The sequence below is a fragment of the Caloenas nicobarica genome, chromosome 3, assembly GCF_036013445.1.
Source record: "Caloenas nicobarica isolate bCalNic1 chromosome 3, bCalNic1.hap1, whole genome shotgun sequence".
In the NCBI taxonomy this organism is placed as follows: domain Eukaryota; kingdom Metazoa; phylum Chordata; class Aves; order Columbiformes; family Columbidae; genus Caloenas; species Caloenas nicobarica.
The window spans coordinates 88,547,251-88,566,206 of NC_088247.1; the positions used below are offsets into that span (position 1 = coordinate 88,547,251).

Genomic DNA, 18,956 nt, shown 5'->3' on the forward strand with positions numbered 1-18,956 from the left:
AGAAATCACTCTAACAATGAAGTCTTAAATGTCTTTATGAGTTGCATTTGCTGCATCTGCTAATGCTCTTGAAAAACCACTAGTTTAGGTGGGAGACACACTCACCTCAAGGTTAAGTGACCTGCTGCACTGAGTTCCAGACTGCAACACAGCAACAGTTCCCACTCACATAACTCACCAGATCTATGGTAGTTTTTAGGTAGGTGCTGATATGCGAGAAGCCAGGAGTTACAAGGGAGTGGCAGGAGGAAACAAGGATAAGAACATTCAGCCAAAGCAAAGTGGTGGAACCTGGGATGATTTGGTTCCCTCCGTGCTTTAGTACCAAGGACTGGGTTCAGCACTACCCATTGCACAGCCTAAGAAGGCTGAGCCTACAAGGAGGGTGGGACTTCTCTTGCCATTTCTAAATTGCAGCAGCATTTTTAATCAGAGGGGTGTCCTGAGTTTTGCAGTAGGATGGGACTGCTTAGACAAGAGTGCATGCTGACTTGTGGTCCTGCAAGAGTAGAGCAGAAAAAAAAATGATGCAGCTAACAACAGACATCAGGAGACCAAGCACTCTGCCATTTAATGGTTTTAGGATAACACTGTGTCACCTCCCCACCATGCTCTCACAGAGCCTCCCAGTGCCGGTCTTGTGGCAAGAACTGCACTGTTCCAGAAGTAGGATCTGATGCTGCAGCTGATGCTTTCTGAGACTCAATCCCCACATGTCCATGCTGAGAACAAGGCAGCATCATTTCTGTCAGTGCAATCAGGAGTGGGGTTTCTGCTGTTCCCCGACGGCCAGAAGCCAAATGCTCCAATGCAGTGGTTGCAGCCATGTTCAGTGTGGGAACTGCTAAACCTTTTAGATCAGCAGAGTATAACGTGTGCTCTGCATCAGGTGTCCATGTAGCTTGTAGCTGGGCTACATACCGCTGTCCTGCCCCCAAAACATCTCAGTTATTTCAGAGTTTACTCTGAGCGAACTCTAGTGCAGTAGTAAGGGCTCCCTGGATGCTCTTGGCATTTCCACTGCCCTTAGCGACAATGGGAGAACCTCCTGCCTTCCCTTCCATCTGCGTACAGACAGCCACAGCCCAGTCAGCAGCGGAGAACATGGGCAGGCAATTCTGGGGAAGAGACAAAGAGCAAAGTCATTTGGACTGTGGAAGACTCTGTAGACTAGATAAAGAAAGGTGACAACATCCTCTCCTCACCCAGCCTGGGCCATCACTGCCTGAGGCACTCATGACTGCCAGGACTGCAACAGCTGGGCTTACATGTCAATGCTGTGTCCTGCCCCTAGGCAAACATGGCCTCGAGGATCCAGGAATATTTGTGCCCAGCAGAGACTGAGATATCTGGTCTCTGTATGGTCATCTCAGGTTCTGCTCCTGTGTGATTAACCACCAACACTGGGCAGAATCCCATGAAAAGCCTCAACTGGGACCTGCTGAGCAGTGGGTCCAGTCCCCCTTTGCAGGCAGGCTCTGTGTGTCTCTACCAGGGTTCTACTCACCTTGGACACCTGACAGGCACAGAGCACCTCACCAGAAGCCTGAGGGCTGAGCAACAGGACTGATGTGCCAGGAGACTTGTCACACAGCTGGTTCACTACCTTCATTAGGATCTAGAAGAGGCAGAGAGAAGAGGGGTCAGGCTACAGCAAAGGAGACTGGCACGTAGCAGAAAATGTGCCCAGCAGCTCCCTCTTACTGTATGCGGCACCTGAGGTACCATTGCACCAGCACACAATGTGGGTTACTCACAGAGAGGGAGTCAGCTGGGACTGTATCAATGATGACAGGTTGGCTGCAGTGTTTTGCTAGCAGGCTTTTCACCTTCTCTTCAGCCTGGAGGAGGAAGCACACAGCACTTGAGGGGCTACAGGTGGCACAGGGTGAGCTGAATGGGGATAACATCTAACATGTATACAGGGAAAGGCAGTGCTGCTCTGTGAGATTGAGGGGAGATGCATGTCAACAGAAGTCAAAGTAAGACTGGCACACTGAAATCTCCACATGGACACCTGTGCAACCTTCCTTCCTCAAAAGCAAGCAGAGATAAGCCCCTTTCAAAAGTGGAATAGAGAGTGACCCCTTCAGTCCCCAGCCTTTCTCCTGCACCTACACATCACTGCATGTCTCAGGAAGGTTCCTGTGGCAAGATGCTCCTACTTTAAGAAAAGGATAGTTCTTACTGAGAACACTAAGTCACCAGTAAGTATTTCCAAAGGGCTTTTGGTATAAATTGGCAGAACACAAATGCATGGGAAGCCATGGCAATAACCGTATGTCTGGAAGAAAGGTTCTGTCCTGCCACTGTCTTACTGCAGAACCTTGAAAAGCCCCCTGTCAGGGCCATCTCATCTTCTTCTCCATGTATAAAGGGGGAGGTGATGCCTATCTGCCTGTTGGTGTTTGCCAAAAGTGCCAATACGGGGCTCTCCATCTTCACAGGCAGACAGACATGGGGATTCTGCAGGTGCCAAAAGCCCAGTCAGTCATTCACTGCCATTTTAAATGACAGCCATGTTTAATGTCAGTGAAATCAACCCAACAGAGGGCTTGTGCTGCACTGTGTGTGACCGTACCTGCTTTCTTCCGCCTTCTAATGGCACCCTAGTGGCTGGGTGGCTGTGAAGTGTAACAGACACTAGGTCCACTGGTGTGTGCCACACAGTGCTATGAGCAGGCTGCAGTAAGTGTGATGTTGCCAAAGTACCTGCTGGATCTCCAGTTTCCTGATGGCCGTGTTGGCTGTTCGCTGTAGTGCTTTGAGGATGGCCTGTAGTTCTTTTCTTTGCCACTGGGGCATCGCAGTGCTAGCCACCACCTGCAAGATAATTTGCTGTGTAAGGGCAATAAAGTACACCTAGTAATAAAGTGCTAGTTCTCTCGGAGGTCAGGCTGGAGACCAGCCTCTTCCCAGGCCCTCCTGTACCCCTGTGTGATCAGGCCAGCCAGTCACTGTGGTGTGCAGCTTTCTCTTTTCAGTCAGGCATCTAAAGCCTGGGCAAAAAGCCTGGGAACCCTTTATCACTGCTTTACCCTCCCTCCCACTGCCTTCTCTCACATTCCCATTGGCAGCAGGTCATCTGCAACAGAGGTACTTAGATACTGGTCAAAATGTTTGCGACCAAAGTGGCACCAGCAGGTAGCAACGTGGCCTTGCTATTGACCATGGTTAGATGTGAACCTGGTAGGTAAGAAGTTGTGTGCCTGAAGTGTATAGAGCCCAAGCCGGGATCTTTCTGTAATGGAGTGTAATCCTTACTTTGGTCAACTGGCCCACTTCTTTGGAGAGGTTCTGCATCTCAGGAATAGAAGTGCTCCTCTGCTTCATTCGCAGGGAGACAGAGTCCACTTCCATTGCCAAGCACTGGCCTACTTCCCGGGCCTGGAGACAGAGAACACTTCAAATTCACCAACTGAAACAATGAGCAGGGAAGGAGAAAGTGGGGAGGCAGCAGGGTCATAAACCCAGAAGTGCTGCTCAGCATACAGTGGGAAGACACCTACAGAGGCTTTAAGAAATTACTGTCCCCAGGAGACTTTGAAATGGAAGATTCCTCTCTGGATTTGCAACTGACTCTAAATGGTCACACCCAGGGGACCAAGCCATCGTGCAGTTATGTTTCCTCAGTATCTAGCACCAGATTATCAGGATTTCACTGAGAAAAGCTGGGAAGCCTCGTTTACTTCTTAGTGCTCTTTTTACATTATCAAATGCACTCTTGAACCTACTGACTGAAGAAACAAAAGAAACACTAAAGAAACCTCATCCACTGTCCAAACATTCTTCCTGAGTTCAGCTGGTCTTGGTGTATTTCTTATTGTGTTCCCCAACACCAATGCTACCATTAATAAAAGAAGTTAATACAACATGTTTTCAGCAGTGACAATCCTTGTGATTTGGAGCATTTCCTCCCTGCCAGATCTTTGTGCTCATGATGGTCCTGTGAGACTTCAGATGAGGAGAGCAGAGTATATAAGAAAAGCTGTGGACAGCAAGGATTGCTCTGCTTAGCTGGGATACACATCCCTTGTTTCAAGTCACTCCCTCATGCTGCAGTCTCCCTTGTCTGATTAACACATGCACACAGCTCCTCTCGGGGGCCTTCCAGGTCAGCACTTCCAGCAAAGCATGCAGATGTGCCCTGCAGCTTTTCATTCCTCTGCACCAAAGAAAGCCTCGCTAGGGACACAGATGCACAGGGGACAGCCAGCCAAAAAGCAACAGACTTGCAGGGGTGGGCTTTGCCTTTAGTCTTCCCAGTACTAACTGGGAGTGAGTCACTCTCCTCTGACCGCAGCCTTAAAGGAAGTGGGCAAGGCTGCGGAGCCACTGACAGTTCCAGATATTCAAAGTACAGAGCGATCTCACGGACACAATAGTAGGTTGCTTACTTTTTACAGCGGCGCAGCCAGACCAGAACCACAGTTTAGAAGGAAAAAGACTAAAGAAAAGAAGCAAAAGGGCTGCAAGAATGAGGCCAGAGCCCTGTAATCATAAAGTGTGAATCCAACTGTGACAGGCAGGAGGTGAAAACAAAGCAAAGGATCATACTTTTACATACCTACCTGGGGACTGAAATTTATAGTCTAGAGGCTTCCTGATATTTTGTGCCAAGTTTCTATCTTGGAAAAGGGTGTCTGAGGGGAAGAATGAAGGTCAAGGAGACAGGAGACTAGGACAGGGAGGAGTGGAGGTGAATAGTGAGGTATGGCAGAGCTGTATCCAGGGGCAAAGGAGGAAGCCGGATCAGGCACAGCAGGGAGGCTCCAGCCAAAGCAGCGGGAAGCTGATTGTCTATGCAGGAACCTACGAAGCTGGGTTCTTCTGGCATTGTCTTGACACAGCAGAAGTCTCAGTTCCCCCATTCTTACCTGTTTGGCTTGTCCCCCTGTCACTGCAATGACACGGCTAATCCCTTTAACAAGCTGACGCTCGCTGATGATGGTCAGATCTTCCACAGCTCCTGTTTGTAGAAGGTGCCTGCAAAGTCAGCAGAGAACAGGAAAGTAAACAAGCTGCTATCTGGGAAGAGAAATCAGGAACACTGCTTTCCTTTTAGACAAGTCTCAAGACCAGCAGCCAATCCCAATAGCTTCAATCCCTTCCCATTCCCAAAATCCTGATGGCGCCCTGTCAGGCAAGAGACAGCAGAGTTGAGGCTACTCCAGAGGAACCTCTGTGCTACCTGCCCAGCAGGCTGGTATGACAGCCAAGTTCTGCCTTGCTTTTCTCTCCTTCAGCAGGGGGGTGAATCAGGATTCTTCTCTTCTACTCAGCTGCTACTGAACCTTCTAGAAAGTAATCTTTTCCTCCAACTCCACCAGTCTATTGTCAGACCAGCTCACAGAGTGGCCAGCAGACTCCAGTCCCAGGGTAGCTGTGCAGTCACAGGGCACCGAGAACCTTCCCTTTCCTTCTTGGCTATTCAACACGTGATATGTAAACTACAGTGTCTCAGCTTCTATTACCACAAGTAGTAATTTCAGACAGCTTCATGAGAATTGATCATCTCCACTCCCATGCAGTTTCTTGTCCCACTACTCCCACAAGAATGATCTCATGACTAGAAACTTGCTCATTTTCAGCTGTATCTGCTCAAATGCCAATTTGTTCTTTTTTTGTGTGGGTCAGCATTGTCCTAAAATTGATTAACTTTTATTCTATTCTCATTACTGCTAAAAGAAAGGGCAAAAATAATTAATGATCTCACAACTGTCTCAGAATCTCCTGGTGGGTCTCCAACCCTTCTGCAACCCCAAAGCCAAAGCCCTGTAACTCTGGTTTCACAAGCCACACGCCCCTTTCCCACACTCTGCTGGTGCCCTGTGGCTTCCAGGTTGGTTTTGGACTGTGATGCAAGGAAAAATATTTTGATACTTTGCATTTTACTAACGTTTCTCACCCTGGGACTTCCAAAGCTTCTTAACTAGCCCATTCTGTCCTCACAAGATCCTTCTGGTGAGGAAGCTCAGTTGCACAGGGACAGGGAGGGGAGCTTGCAAGAATGTCTCTACCTCAGCCACCAGTGCCCACAAACACATCTTCTGACTGCAAGGAGAAGTCACTTACGTCCCACAGCAGAGCTCCACAGAGGTCTGCATTGCAGCCTCAGAGTCGCGGGTCAGCACACTCTCCACAGGGACCCCCAGAGACACTATCCTCACTGGATCTGGATACCCCTGACAGAGGAGACAGGGATCAGCAGCTAACAACATGGTCCTTTGGGGACACTTGCAGACTAACTGCATGGCTTCGGGTCTCTGCCTCACTTTTCCCCTATTCCAGAGCAGTACCAGCGTCAGGGGCAGCACTGCTTCTCCCCCACAACCAGCCACCATGGGGAGAAAGAAACAACTGGGTGACACTACAAGCTTTTGGTTCAAAGAAATGAGCAAAAAGCCTATGCACCACCAGCCTCCATGATTTACAACACAGCACTCCCGAGATCTCTGTCCTATTTTCCTTCCTTGAGTTTTGGCAGTCAATTCCCTTGAAGAAACCTGTTGCATCAACATCTCTTGTGACCCGGATGATCCTTGCTGAAGGAGAACACTCATGAAGACACGCGCTGCCATCCTGTCATACCTCATCTACTGCACGGAGTCCCTGAACTTCTCTTGCCAGTGTGAGGGGGACCTCAGCCATATGCACAACCTCATTTTGTTTGATCACATCTTGGACCACTTGCTCCACTTGCTGCAGCTGCTCCACTGTCACAGGGGCCTGAGGAAGTAAATCAGCCACCTTCAGGAGAAGCCTTCTGAGACGTCGAGAACAAGAGGGGGAACTGGGGCAGGAACCTCAGGCAACTCAGCTTGGGCACACCACTCTCCCCCTGCATCTCATCTTCCCTACTTGTCAAGGAAATTGTGAGCATCATGACCCTCCCACCTCACCCCTTGATGAGGGATAAGGATGTTTGATCCAAGTGCATCAACCAAACTTCTCAAGAAAGATGCTGCAATGAGTGACAGGTCACCAGGACCATTGTTCAAGCCCAACCTAACAGCTTTCAGTTCCCAACCCCTCTCACCTGAACGGCCGGCACAGACATGAGACACATGCCACAGCCAAGCTGGTGAATCTCTCAGAGACCCCTTTACACTACTCAAGTCAGCCCCACAACCATTGGCCTTGCTAAGTCCTTTCCCTTCTGATCCCCATTCATCCCCTCAGCAAGCTCTGCTCACAGTCAGTTCAATGGAAAGCAGAGCCAGTCATGTCCAGAGGGTCAAGTCTCACTGCTCAGATAAAACATGACCTGTCTCTAAAGGAGTGATTATGGTGAGAGGAGAAAAATCCCTGGAGAGAAGGCCAGTACTGGGATGCTGGTACTGCTCAGAACAAGAAAACAGAAGTCCAGAGTCACCTTGGTATCAAAGTCGAAGCGCAGCCGCTCTGCGGTCACATGGGACCCTCGCTGCTCTGTATTGTCACCCAGGACGTGGCGGAGTGCAAAGTTTAGCAGGTGGGTAGCGGTGTGGTTCGTCATGCAGGCCAGCCGCTTGGCCTGAAAGCACAGACAAATTGGCAGGGAGTGCTGGTTCTCCACAGCTCAGGAGAGTAGGGGATGGCATGAAGAGATACAGGAAAGGCTGCATGTGAGGGGATGGGAGAAAATGGAGGGGAAAAACAACAGGTAGTAAAGCTGCCAGACAAATTTATGTCACGAGGAAGACTTAACTTCTTTTCCCATGGGATCACCTCTGTAAAACAGCACAGGGTAGGCTGGATACTTCTGGACAGAGCAATGGCTCACAGAAGATTACAGAGTTACTTATGAGGTCTCCTTCCCACTGCACATCACAATGAAAAGCAGTCTCAGGAAAACAAGGGACAAGGCTCTGCTGTGCCCAGGTTACTCAGGACATCACAAGACTCTCAAGGCAAGGCTAAGAAAAGGTTAAGAACAGTGAGTTATCACCTCATCCACAAAGAGCTGCACTTGGTCCCCAGCACGCAGGGTTTCCACAGCAGTGACCTCATGGATCACGTAACCACCACAGAGCTGAACTGATTCCACAGGGAAGAGTATGTCCTGACCAAAGAGAGACAGAAAGATGAGTTAGGACACACAGAACATTCAAAGACCTGTGCTAGGTGCCTCGTTGATCTGACTAGGAAGAACAAACCCCATTGATCTCTTAAAGACAGGGATGGGGTGGGAAAAGCAGGGACAAGCTCATTTCCAATGTAACCAGAGTGCCTCAGGCCTTCCCTGCATCCAGTCACTCGCTGCACAACATACTGAGGCTGTCAGCTTGCAGCGAAGGGGCAGCGACACCACTCATGCTGATGAATTTTCTTAACAAGGATGCTTGTCTATTAGAAAACAGCAGCTGCCAAGGCACCTGTCTCAGGCACCTAAGGTGCCATTTCAGCCTCACTGGGCTGGCAAGAGAAACCTGATGCCCACTTCAGCTTGAGAAGAAGTGCTGAGCCAGGAACTATCACATTCTGCAAGGCTAAAAAGGCAGCATCAATGCCCAGGGGTGATTCTCGCACCTCATATAACTTCCTGGGAGAGGGCAAGGTTAAAAGAACACGCTGCAGAGGTAGAGGTCCTCCCTGATGCTTTTGGGAGGGATAAGAGTTTTTGCACCAGGTCTCATGTTGGGCAGTGCTTGCAGTTATCCAGGACTTGCCAGAGACAAGTTACTCAGCTCATGGACTCTCTGATCATTGATTGCCTTCTCTCTGCATCGCAGCCCCAACTGGTGGGAGTGCAGCACACTGAAGTGAGACTCAAGAAGACTTTACAGTCTTCCCCAGCAAGAAGAAATTGCAAAGGGCTGAGAGAGACAGAGCAGCAAGTATACCTCTGTGAACTTACTGCTGCTTCTCCCTCACCTCACCAATCCCGATGCAAAACTAAGGGAACTATCAGGAGTCAGCAACTTGCAAATCAACACACTAAAGCAGCCCACAAGTTGGGGAAGTCTGCCTGGCCTCAGTATCCATGGCTGCCTTGGGTTCAGGCAGCAAAGGGTCTCACCTGCTGTCCTAAACGCATCAGGTAGCCCTGGTCAGAGTCTTGCCCGCCCTGCTCTGCATAGAAGTTAGTCCTGTCCAAGATGACACCACAGCGTTGCCCTGATCCAACCTCTTTCTGGAGAGACTGACCTCTGTACAGCATCAGGATGGTGGCCTGGCATGGGCTGAACTCTGTCAAGGGGAAGAAGATGGCAGCAATTAGTGCACATACTCTCTCAGATTGCAACATGAAAGGAGGGGTCACTTCCCCATGCCAAGTCTATACTGCAAGCTGGCACTTTCCTTTGGCTTAGTGGGAGAGGAACAGCTATTGGCAGAAAGGACAACAGATTTGCTATTTGGAACCGAGTTACTTGTCACTCACTTACCTAGTGACAGATCTGCTGGGCAGCAGGTAACCAGGCAGAGACATGCAGTCCAGCTCCACATGAGCCTGACAGAACAAGATGCGCTACAGACACATCTGCATCTTGCAACACTGCCTGCTTGGCCAACCTGTCTGCCTTCTATGAAGATATGACAGACTTGGTCGACCAGGGAAGACAGGGATGTCACCTTCCTTGAAGCAGCGAGTTTATGACACGCTGTCTTGTAGCCTCCTTGAAGCCAAATTTGAGTGACATGGACTGTGCAGGTGGACCATAAAGTGTGTGTATAACTGGCTGGGCAGCTGGCCCCACACAGAATTGCTCAACAGTTCCATGTTCAACTGATATTCAGCTACCAGCAGAGCTACTTGGTGGCTGCTATTAGGGCCCAAACCATTTAACATCTTCATTAGTGACTATCCATGACAAGATGGGATGTACCTATATCCTGTATGGCAACAAATTTGTGGGGACTAGTTGATACACTGAGGAGCAGGGCTGCTTTTCAGTGGCATCTCAGCAGGCTACGGAAATGGACTGACAGAAACCTTGGGGTCCTTAGGAGCTAGCTGAACACAAGTCAGCAGGGAGCCCTTGCAGCAAGGAAGACTGACTGACTGCTGGGCCATATGAACACAAACAGAGCCAGCAGGTCAAGAAAAGTGGTTATTCACCTCTACTTAGCATTTGTGAGACTACATCTAGAGTACAGGACATTCTGGTGGCACATAAAAAAAAGAACTTTTCCCACTAAGAGTGATAAAGAACTGGAACAGGGTGCAGAGAGGCTGTGGGATCTGTCCTTAAAGATACCGAAAACTTAAATGGACATGGCTCTGAGCAACCTGGTCTGACTGTGAAGCTGATGATGTTCTGTTGACAAGAGACTGGACATCCAGAGATCTCCTCCAACCTCAATTCCTCCATGATTCAGTGACTGAGGAGGTAGGACAGTGCTTACTTGGAGATTCCAGCCAGTGTCGCTGCTGGGGTTTTTTCCCCTCCGTTATGCTCTTGCTGTAGTATATGTAGTTTGAAATGCCTTACTTTCTGCTTAATGTGGGTTGCCCCCAGCATGCTGGGTAAGAGGGAGCTGACTGTACACAGCCATCTCTAATTGTTTGTGACAGCCGCACCACCTCTTGCTCTCTGTGGTTTAGCTTCATGCTTTCCCTTGAGCATCAGCAACCCCAATTATCCTAAATGATAAAAAGCCTGCACTGGCATCTAGTGGTCTGCCAAAGAAATAGGAAGTGCACTGTTTTAGTCAACTATTATGCCTAAACCCTTTGCATAATTATTCTTCATTCTCCCTAGCACTCACACCCAGAAGCCTAACTGTTGGAGACAGACTCATCTACAGTAGAAATCGACAGTTCCTGCTTCACCCCTGCACAGTAATACCAACCCGGAGCTCATAGCCTTGTCACCAGCCCAGACCCTTCCTGGTGACATACTAACAGCAATAAGAAAAGCACCTGCTTTGGGATGAGGTGCAGGGGCAGAGAAAAGATGCAGCAGCAAGGTGGACAGGTTTGAACCAGAGTACATGTTCTGCATCCCTGAGGTTAGGTAGTAAAAGCAGTCCTGGGAGGGATTCCAGTGCCCTCATGCAGAACTCGCGTTACAGACAGGGCCTGGCCGCTTACCGTACTGCCCGTGCTGCCCAAGCCTGTAGGCGTATTTTGGGGAGTCATCAGTAGCAGGTATGTTGTCGCTCCGCAGCTGAGCCAGTGAGTGAACATCAAGGCGTGTGTTTGTGTTGTCTCGCTGTCCTGCCTGAGGGCCACCGGCCTTGCGCTGCAGCAGAGCAAAGCACGGTTAGATGGGAGATACTCAGGGGCACTCAAACCAGGAACTGGAGCTATAAGGTTAGGAACAACTTCTTCCACCTTCCTGGAAAAGGCTTGTTTAGGTCCAGGCTGATGGAAGCTACTGCTAAACCAACCCCATTTCTTCGAGGCCCACACACACTCAATACCACTCCATGCTAGCCTCAAGGCAGCCCATAAGCAACAGCTAACACAGCCCTCCCAGCACAGCTTGCTGTGTAGCTGTGAAACTTCCAGGCCATTAAAGCTGAGGAGAGCAAGGCCTCAAATCAATTACTGCACGGAGTGAGCAGTGCACGCCTTCTGGCACTACAGAGACTGAGGAGGTTTTGTAAATTCTTGATAAATCGCTTGCTGTTTGGGCTAAGCTGGTTGTGCCTTGTGTGAGGAGTTGGACTACATGACTGACAGAGGACACTCGTAACCTGTATAATTCTATAATAACCTCCACTCCAGCAACAGTCAGCATCATAAAACACGTCTTCTCATCTGAAGAGAATCACCAGCCAACACTTCTCAGTCCCACATGCACAAGCAAAGGCATTGTGACCCCACTGCTGTTTCAGACCCCCTCCCCGTTCAGGGAAAAGGTGTGACCCTGTGGTTGCATCTGAAGAGCCTCAGCCGTGAAAGGAATTCTGCCTCCATGGTCACGGGAGAGAGGGAAGGCTCTGAATTATTCTGACAAGGGAAGTCTCTCTCTTACCTTTGCATCTTCCAGAGCAAGTTCATTAAAAGCAGCTGAATCCAAACTGATTCCCTTTTCTTCAAGCATCAAGTCAATCAGATCCAGAGGGAAACCCAAATTCCCATAGAGAGACCAGGCTACTTCAGCTGTAGGACACAAAGAAGGGCATGAACTCTGTGTGAACACAGAAGGCAAAGGCATCTCAAAATTTGCTTTGATGGGACCAGTCTAGTGTGTGCCTTGGTAACTGGATTCATCTGTCTTATGTGCAGCTGTACTGGTAACGGGGAAAGGAAGAGAAGCTATGCAGTTGTTCTTGTATGGGACCAGGTATTTATGATGCCCTATAGCCCCACCCCTGCTAAAATTCAGTGCAGCACATCTACACAGGCAGCTGCTCTGGTTGGGTCCTGAGCTCGCTCTTTCAGCTGTATCTTGTAAGGACCCAGTTAATCAGTCAATAAAGGAGCAAGGGAATGTTTTGAACTTACCTGGTGTCTAGTTTGTTTTGAGAACAAAGTACTAGAGAACAATTGCAATCTGAAGAGCAACATCTGTTCCTCTGCCTGGGGCTAGAAGGTCACTGAAAGCACGTGGAGGAGGCAGACATCCAGAGAGTTTTGACTGTGATGCTTGTGAGGACCTGGATCAAACCATCTTTAAGTGCAGCTTGTCAGAGGAGGGAGACTCACCTGGGAAGTTTGTGGAGGGCTCTATCTGCTGCACTGTCCGCTCAATGATGCGCCTCCCACGCTCAAGGGAGGACAGAAAAGCTGCCTCATTCTCATTGATGATATCCATGATCTGCCCAAGGATGAGAAGAAGAGTTAGCCACACCTCAGGAAGTTCCTCAGCTCAGGTCAGCCCTGCTATGGTCAGCTCAGAGAATATCAAGCAGGTGTCCAACAGGAGTGTTGTGTCTGCTTGAACCAGTCTTTTTGTCCCGTAAATATCTATCAAAACACAGCTCCGATGCATTACTAACCAGGGCGATTGTGCCTCCTACCACCATTGCTGTTAAAGAAATATTGACCATCCATCTGGGGAAGGCAGGAGGCTGACAAATGCTCTCTGTCAGGCATTCATGTCTGTGACCCAATTAAAACTGCACGGCTGGAACAGCCAGAGAAATTGCTCACCAGTTGCTGTCAGGAGAAGCAAGCCAGGACTAGCCTTACATCACCAATCTGCTTTGGACAAAAGGTACCCAGGCCAGGACAGGCTGTACTTTCACTCCACAGAAGAGCTACCCTAGATTTTTTTAGACCAACAGCTGCCTTATGCCAGGACATGCAGTCCCTGGTGAAGACCTAGTAGAGCTCCCACAAGGAAATCTGCCACAGATACTTCTCATGCCCAGGACACAGACATGCTCCCAGCACACCTCAGCCCACCCATGAGAACGTGGTTGTGGAGTAAGCTATGCAAACTCCTCCAGCTAAGTCCCAAGGAAGGGCTGACTTCCACCCCTGAGAGCAGTGCCTTGCAAAGATAATGAGAGGGGGTTTCTCTCCAGGGGATTCCACATCACTCACCTGGTCTTCATTCTTCGTCAGTTCTGGATAGGCATTTCCCTGTGGAGTGAGCCTCAGTTAGTGATAACATCCTTAGCATCTTCCTCAAGGGATCTCACAGCACGCCGCAAGCATTATAGGTTTCTCTGGAAGATGTGTGTGAAGGGAGCCCCAGTGCACAGTCCCAGGGGAAGAATCACATGTGGATTTACAGCTGCCATCTCCTGGCTTTCTCCCTGTGACCCACCTCTGCTAGCCCCTGCATAGCAACTCTTCGCAAACACATTCATTCACAACTGGAAGAAATCATTGTCTTTTAGGATGTTGTTAGTACTCACAGAGACCATTTTCAGATGGTTTTAACTATATATGACAGCTTGGAAGCCACTGCCCTCAGGAAACAATGTGCACTTGCATACACTTACATGCACACTTGTGATGACTGCACTGCTGGTCACACTAAGACCACTCACTCCCATCACAAATTATCAGGAGATGAGATTTTTACTGCTGTAATGCACAGGAGCAGATACACCCTCCTGGAGCTCCTTTACATCCAAGATTGTCTCCTGATGTCAGGAAAGGGATGTGGGGCTGAACAGGACAAGCATGACACTCTTTTTTTTTTTCCCCCCCAAAGCAGCAGTTTTTACTCACCAGCACTTCCACTACGGTAGGCACCAGAGAGGCCAGGAGTCCAGGTGGAGCATGAAGGACTTCAGAGCAGAAGCGGACAGCCCTGCGCAGGATCCGACGCAGCACCAGTCTGAAAGCAGAGCAGGATTCCTCAGTCAGCCACATGAGCATCCCTGCCCAGCTCCCACATGCAGCACACCTGCCGCACAGCTCCTCTGGCCTGATCTATCCACATAGACCAGCCGCTTCCCAAACCCTACACCCACCCAAGGATGAGCCTGCAGATAAGAACCTCTTCCAGGCTCTCACCTTCCTGTCTCCTCAAAGCTCATGAACTCCCTTCTCCTGGGCTCACAGCAGAACCTCTGCCTCAGGCTGTCTGTATTCCTTTCTAGACCTACCTCCCTCCACCCTGTGACATTTCCTTATGGCCTTACTCTGCTCCGGAGAGGCCTGGGTAGATGCCATCAGTGATGCACACGCACAAGGTGCGCACATGATCTGCCACCACACGGTAGGCCATATTCACATGCCCAACGTCAGCATCCCCAACCAGACCTTGGTATCTGGGGCCCCCGCAGCCCTAAAAGACAAAGCAAAGAGACAGATTAGCAGAAATTAATGGCTGTAGAAGGAAAAGTTTCAATACAAAAGGCAGCCAGCCGCACTTGACATCATGCTTTCCAACTACCTCTGAAACTTGTGCATCTAAGATGCATTCAGTAAATCCTTCCAGAGCATTATACACCAAGACTTCTATACCTCAGACATATCAGCCAATACCATGGCACTGAGGAATTTAAGAAACTTTGGAGGAAAAACAGACCAGCAGTGCTGATATCCTAGTGCTTTTTCAACCTGGAGTTCTCTCTAGTTTCCCATGAATGCTGCTCTGGACCTGGCTGGGCAAACCTCCTGTCTCAAAACACCACACAATAAGAGAAGGCTGTACTACAGTACCAGGCAAACAGTCTGCATTCAGGAAGCTTTTGTTTAGTTGCGAGTCTGAGCAGAAGCACTGTCACCTTGTGAATAGCATCCAAGATGGGAGTGAAGAGATCTGTGTCATAGTTGGAGCGTTTGTTCTGCAGAACTGTCACCAGCCTTTCCAGACCCATTCCTGTATCCACGTGGTGCTGCGGCAGGGGAAGCAGATTCCCCTCCACCTCTCTGTCAGCCAGCCAGGAAAAATAAAAGGCAAAAGAGAAACAAGGGTCAGTCCAGGGGCAAAGAAAAGGAGCAAGTCAAAGAGAATGGGAGTGACAGGTGATAGGAACAGCAGGTGACCCCAGGAAGGTCATGGACAAGACTAACAGCAGCCTGCCTTGGAACTGCCAGGCAGCCAGGATCCAACCATCAGATAGTGTGCTGGTTCCACTGAAAATGGGTTTTCTTCATGCAGTTAGAAACCTTTCTTTTTCATAGCTGGCACACTCATTATTTGGACTTAGTTTGAGAACAAGACGATAACACGCCAGGACAGAGTTATTGTTTTTAATTGCTCTGGTCTGGGAGCCAAGGACTTTCTGAGCACTCTGCCCACAGGTGTGAGGCAGCAAGGAAAGGGGGCACAAATGGGGCAGAGCTTGACTGACATCCAGACTGATCAATGAGAGTATTCCATCCCATTAGCATCATGCTCCAGATTTAAGAGTGGGGCCTTCTGGTTTCTCCCCGCTTTTTCCCTTTTTCTTCACTCTCTCTGGGGGTAGCTGAGGGAGTTTCAGTCGAGATGTTTAGCCCAGCCTTCTGCAATTTTGCAGTGGCCTCTGGGCTTTTCTGCATTTTTCCTCTTTTTTCTCTCTCTGGGATCTTTAGGACCTGGTGTGGCTTGCTGGGACTGGCTGCTCAGTTGTGGACAGAGTTCATGTGGAATTGCCTTGAGTACCTTTTATTTCTATTTTATATATATATATATATATATTTACTAGTAGTGTATTAGTATTTTGTTATTTTATTAAACTGTGTTTATCTCAATCCAAGTTTCTCCCTTCCCTTTTGATTCTCTCCCCTGTTGGGGAGGGGTGAGAGAGGGGGCGAGCAAGCGGCTATCATGGTTGTATTGCTAGCTTGGGTTAAACCATGACAGATTGTCATGACAGACTGTAATGCAGGGAAAAGGGCCTTCCCTAAACAGGAGCCCAAGGCCTTCTCCTCTGTCTGCAGGTTTCTCTGGGCTGCTGCAGACCTCAAGAGACCTCTGGGATGCAGCAGTGAGGAAGAACAGGCAGCAGAGGTTGAAGGACAACAGAACAAGTAAAGCAAAGGGGACCAAAAGCCACACTGGACACATCTCTACAGCTTCCTTCTTGCTTCTGTACTGACACATCCTAGAAAGCAGTGAGACCTCTGAGAATATACACATATGATTTTGGAGTCAGACAAGGGAGAAGTCTCTGGAGTTCAGACCTCATGGCTGGTACCTGCTATACTGCATGAAGACCAGGTTCCAGATCTCCACCACATCAGGGCTGCCCTTGTTCACCAGTGCTGCAGCATTTCTGCCACCACCCACGTGGTCATAGTGGATCTCTGTGCAGGGACCACAGGGACCTGTGTCCCCCATCTCCCAGAAGTTGTCTTTCAATGGAAAAGGAAGCACGTGACTGGCAGGCACTCTGGAAAGGAAAACAGAAGTTGGCAGTGCTGGGGCATACACACAAAGCACATAGTAGCCTAGATCACAGAGAAAGTTGGAAAGAATCCTTTCTGACTACTACAAATTCAATAAGCAAACATGTTAGGATTCCTTTGCTTCTGTTCACACAGAATTAGTCTCCTTAGCAGGAACAAGCTGGACCAAACCAGACAGGATTCTACTCACTGCCCAGAATGGCTGACAAACACAGTCCGGCTCCTGCTGACAGAGGCAGGTTCTCCACGGGGTCTGCAGAGCTGCCCTCCTCCCTGGAGGGAATTCCAGCAGAGTTAAGACCTGATCACAATGGACAAGGCTGAACACCAGTAGAGGCACAGAGCTGGCTGCCTGGAGTTCAAAGCCCACACACAACCTGGAACAAGCTCCCAAAGCACAGCAGCGCTCTCTACAACGCCTTCATCCTCACACTAGGGCAGCCACTGCTGGCTCTCAGAGGAGAACGCACGCTCTGCAGGTCATGATGAGGAACAAGCAAAGGATCGGAGCTCCATCACACACTTCATCCAGGCCAGTCAGTCTTAGGTACACAGCCCCCCAGACTGACAACATCTGAGAAACAGCTTAAAGGTCAAGTGCCCCAGAGCACAGAGAGCCGAGCTGATTCTAAAAGCCAAAACAGAAGCAAAATTAGTTTAAAACACAACTTTTGGCCCCTGCATCTGATTCTCATCAACTAAAAAGCAAATAGGAGACTGCGGAGACTGAAATGTCTGCACTTGCTGCTCAGAACCTCTTCTCTAACACGCTTACCCCAGGCGGAGCCACACGTCCCTGCACTCCTCATCTGCGCTCAGCCCCAATGAGGAGTCTCCACCAAAATAGGTGATATAGAGACGATCTCTGGGGATCTCGTAGACCTCTGTCAAGAGCTCCCAGGCCATGCTACATGCCTCCTCCTAAGCATGCAGGGAACATAAACGAAGAACAGTAAACCAGGATGCATAGCAATGCAGGAAGACTCCTTAGAATGGGACTCAAACACTGAAGAAGTTCATTTCAGCTGCTCTCTCCCTTTCCAATTTTAAGGCATATTGGAAAGTGCAGGATGAGGGTCAGGTGAGTGAGACAGCTCACTGCTGCCTGTGGAAAACTGACATTCCTGAATTGTTGGGAGACCTTCAGGATTACAGCATGGTCTACACTCACACACTTGCCAGCAGAGTTACATGAATTATTTTCTTTCCAAGGAAAAAATGTATTCACTAGCAATACAATTAGCATCCTTTATCCTTCTTCCCTTTTGAAGCTTTCTAGCAACAGGTACCAAATGAACTGTAAACCTCTTTTCACTATATTAAATGATCAACACTGGTATTTGCACAGAGAACTTTGACTTCTATGCGTTGTTTACAACTTTAAAAGGCCACATGCTCTTAGAGTCTGTAGGCCACATTTAGCGATTCAGCACACCAGCTGACTATCTCTGCTCCAGTCTGCAGAGCTCCCAAGAAGCAATCTAAGGGTTACCAAAATGCCTTCTGCGGTCAGTCCCATGGCAGTACAGCACAGAACTATAGCACCGCTCCAAAAGAAAAACGACATTTCCCCCTGGAGAGGGTTCCCTCCTACCACCTTACCTTAAAGTAATCCCCAAAGGACCAGTTCCCCAGCATCTCGAAGAACGTGTGATGGTAAGTATCTCGGCCCACATCCTCCAGGTCGTTGTGTTTCCCTCCGGCACGCACGCACTTCTGGCTGTTCACCACCCGCCGGTGCTGCGCCAGCTCGCTCCGGGGGTGCACCGTGCCCAGGAAAATGGGCTTGAACTAGAAGCCAAGGCAGAGAGACAGATGAGTTGCTGGATGCCGCCCAGCGCTCGGGGCTGTGCCTGGGTCTCCTGGAACAGCCGCGGCGAACGGGGCGGGGGGGGCAGCGGCGCGGCCAGCCCCGCTAGGAGCCCGTCCTCCCGCGGGAGACCTCCGCGAAAGGGGCCACCCCGAGACGGGCCCCGGGAAACCGGCGGAGGGGACGGGCCGCAGGCGGGGGGGAAGCCGGAGCCCCGGGCCGGGCGCAGGCCGCTGGCGGCGGGGGGAGCACCTGGTTCATGCCCGCATTGACGAAGAGGAGGCGCGGGTCGCCGCGGGGCCGCACGGGGGCCGAGGGCAGGCGGCGGTGGCCGTGGCGCTCCTGGAAGAAGCGGAGGAAGGCGGCGCGGACCTGCTCCGCCGGCGGGCAGCCGGCAGCCCCACGGCGCGGGCCGCAGCGCCAGGGCACCGCCTGCAGCAGCAGCAGCCGCCGCCGCCCGGCCGCCGCCATGCT

General features: G+C 50.0%; 1 protein-coding gene across 1 annotated transcript; it reads right to left on the reverse strand.

Moving 5' to 3' along the window:
- Positions 1-558: 558 nt before the first annotated feature.
- Positions 559-18,953, reverse strand: AARS2 (alanyl-tRNA synthetase 2, mitochondrial). Its single transcript, XM_065632337.1, has 22 exons — positions 18,735-18,953; positions 18,275-18,463; positions 17,448-17,593; positions 16,462-16,656; positions 15,064-15,208; positions 14,476-14,621; positions 14,060-14,168; positions 13,424-13,462; positions 12,581-12,692; positions 11,907-12,034; positions 11,018-11,168; positions 9,002-9,171; positions 7,931-8,044; positions 7,376-7,516; positions 6,592-6,729; positions 6,076-6,185; positions 4,878-4,986; positions 3,265-3,387; positions 2,713-2,823; positions 1,758-1,841; positions 1,508-1,618; positions 559-1,118 (listed from the first exon to the last, which is right to left on the reverse strand). Exons 1-22 carry the CDS (start codon positions 18,951-18,953, stop codon positions 954-956), a joined length of 2,955 nt encoding a protein of 984 aa, XP_065488409.1. The 3' UTR covers positions 559-953.
- Between the last annotated feature and the right edge of the window lie 3 nt (positions 18,954-18,956).

Excerpts from the sequence above, each read along its gene's own strand:
- AARS2 (XM_065632337.1), bottom strand. The coding sequence starts at position 18,953 with ATGGCGGCGGCCGGGCGGCGGCGGCTGCTGCTGCTGCAGGCGGTGCCC. Across the intron at positions 16,657-17,447 it reads GACGTGTGGCTCCGCCTGGG|AGTGCCTGCCAGTCACGTGC; the intron begins GTAAGCGTGTTA and ends TTTCCTTTCCAG. Across the intron at positions 6,186-6,591 it reads GACTCCGTGCAGTAGATGAG|GGGTATCCAGATCCAGTGAG; the intron begins GTATGACAGGAT and ends CTCCTCTGTCAG.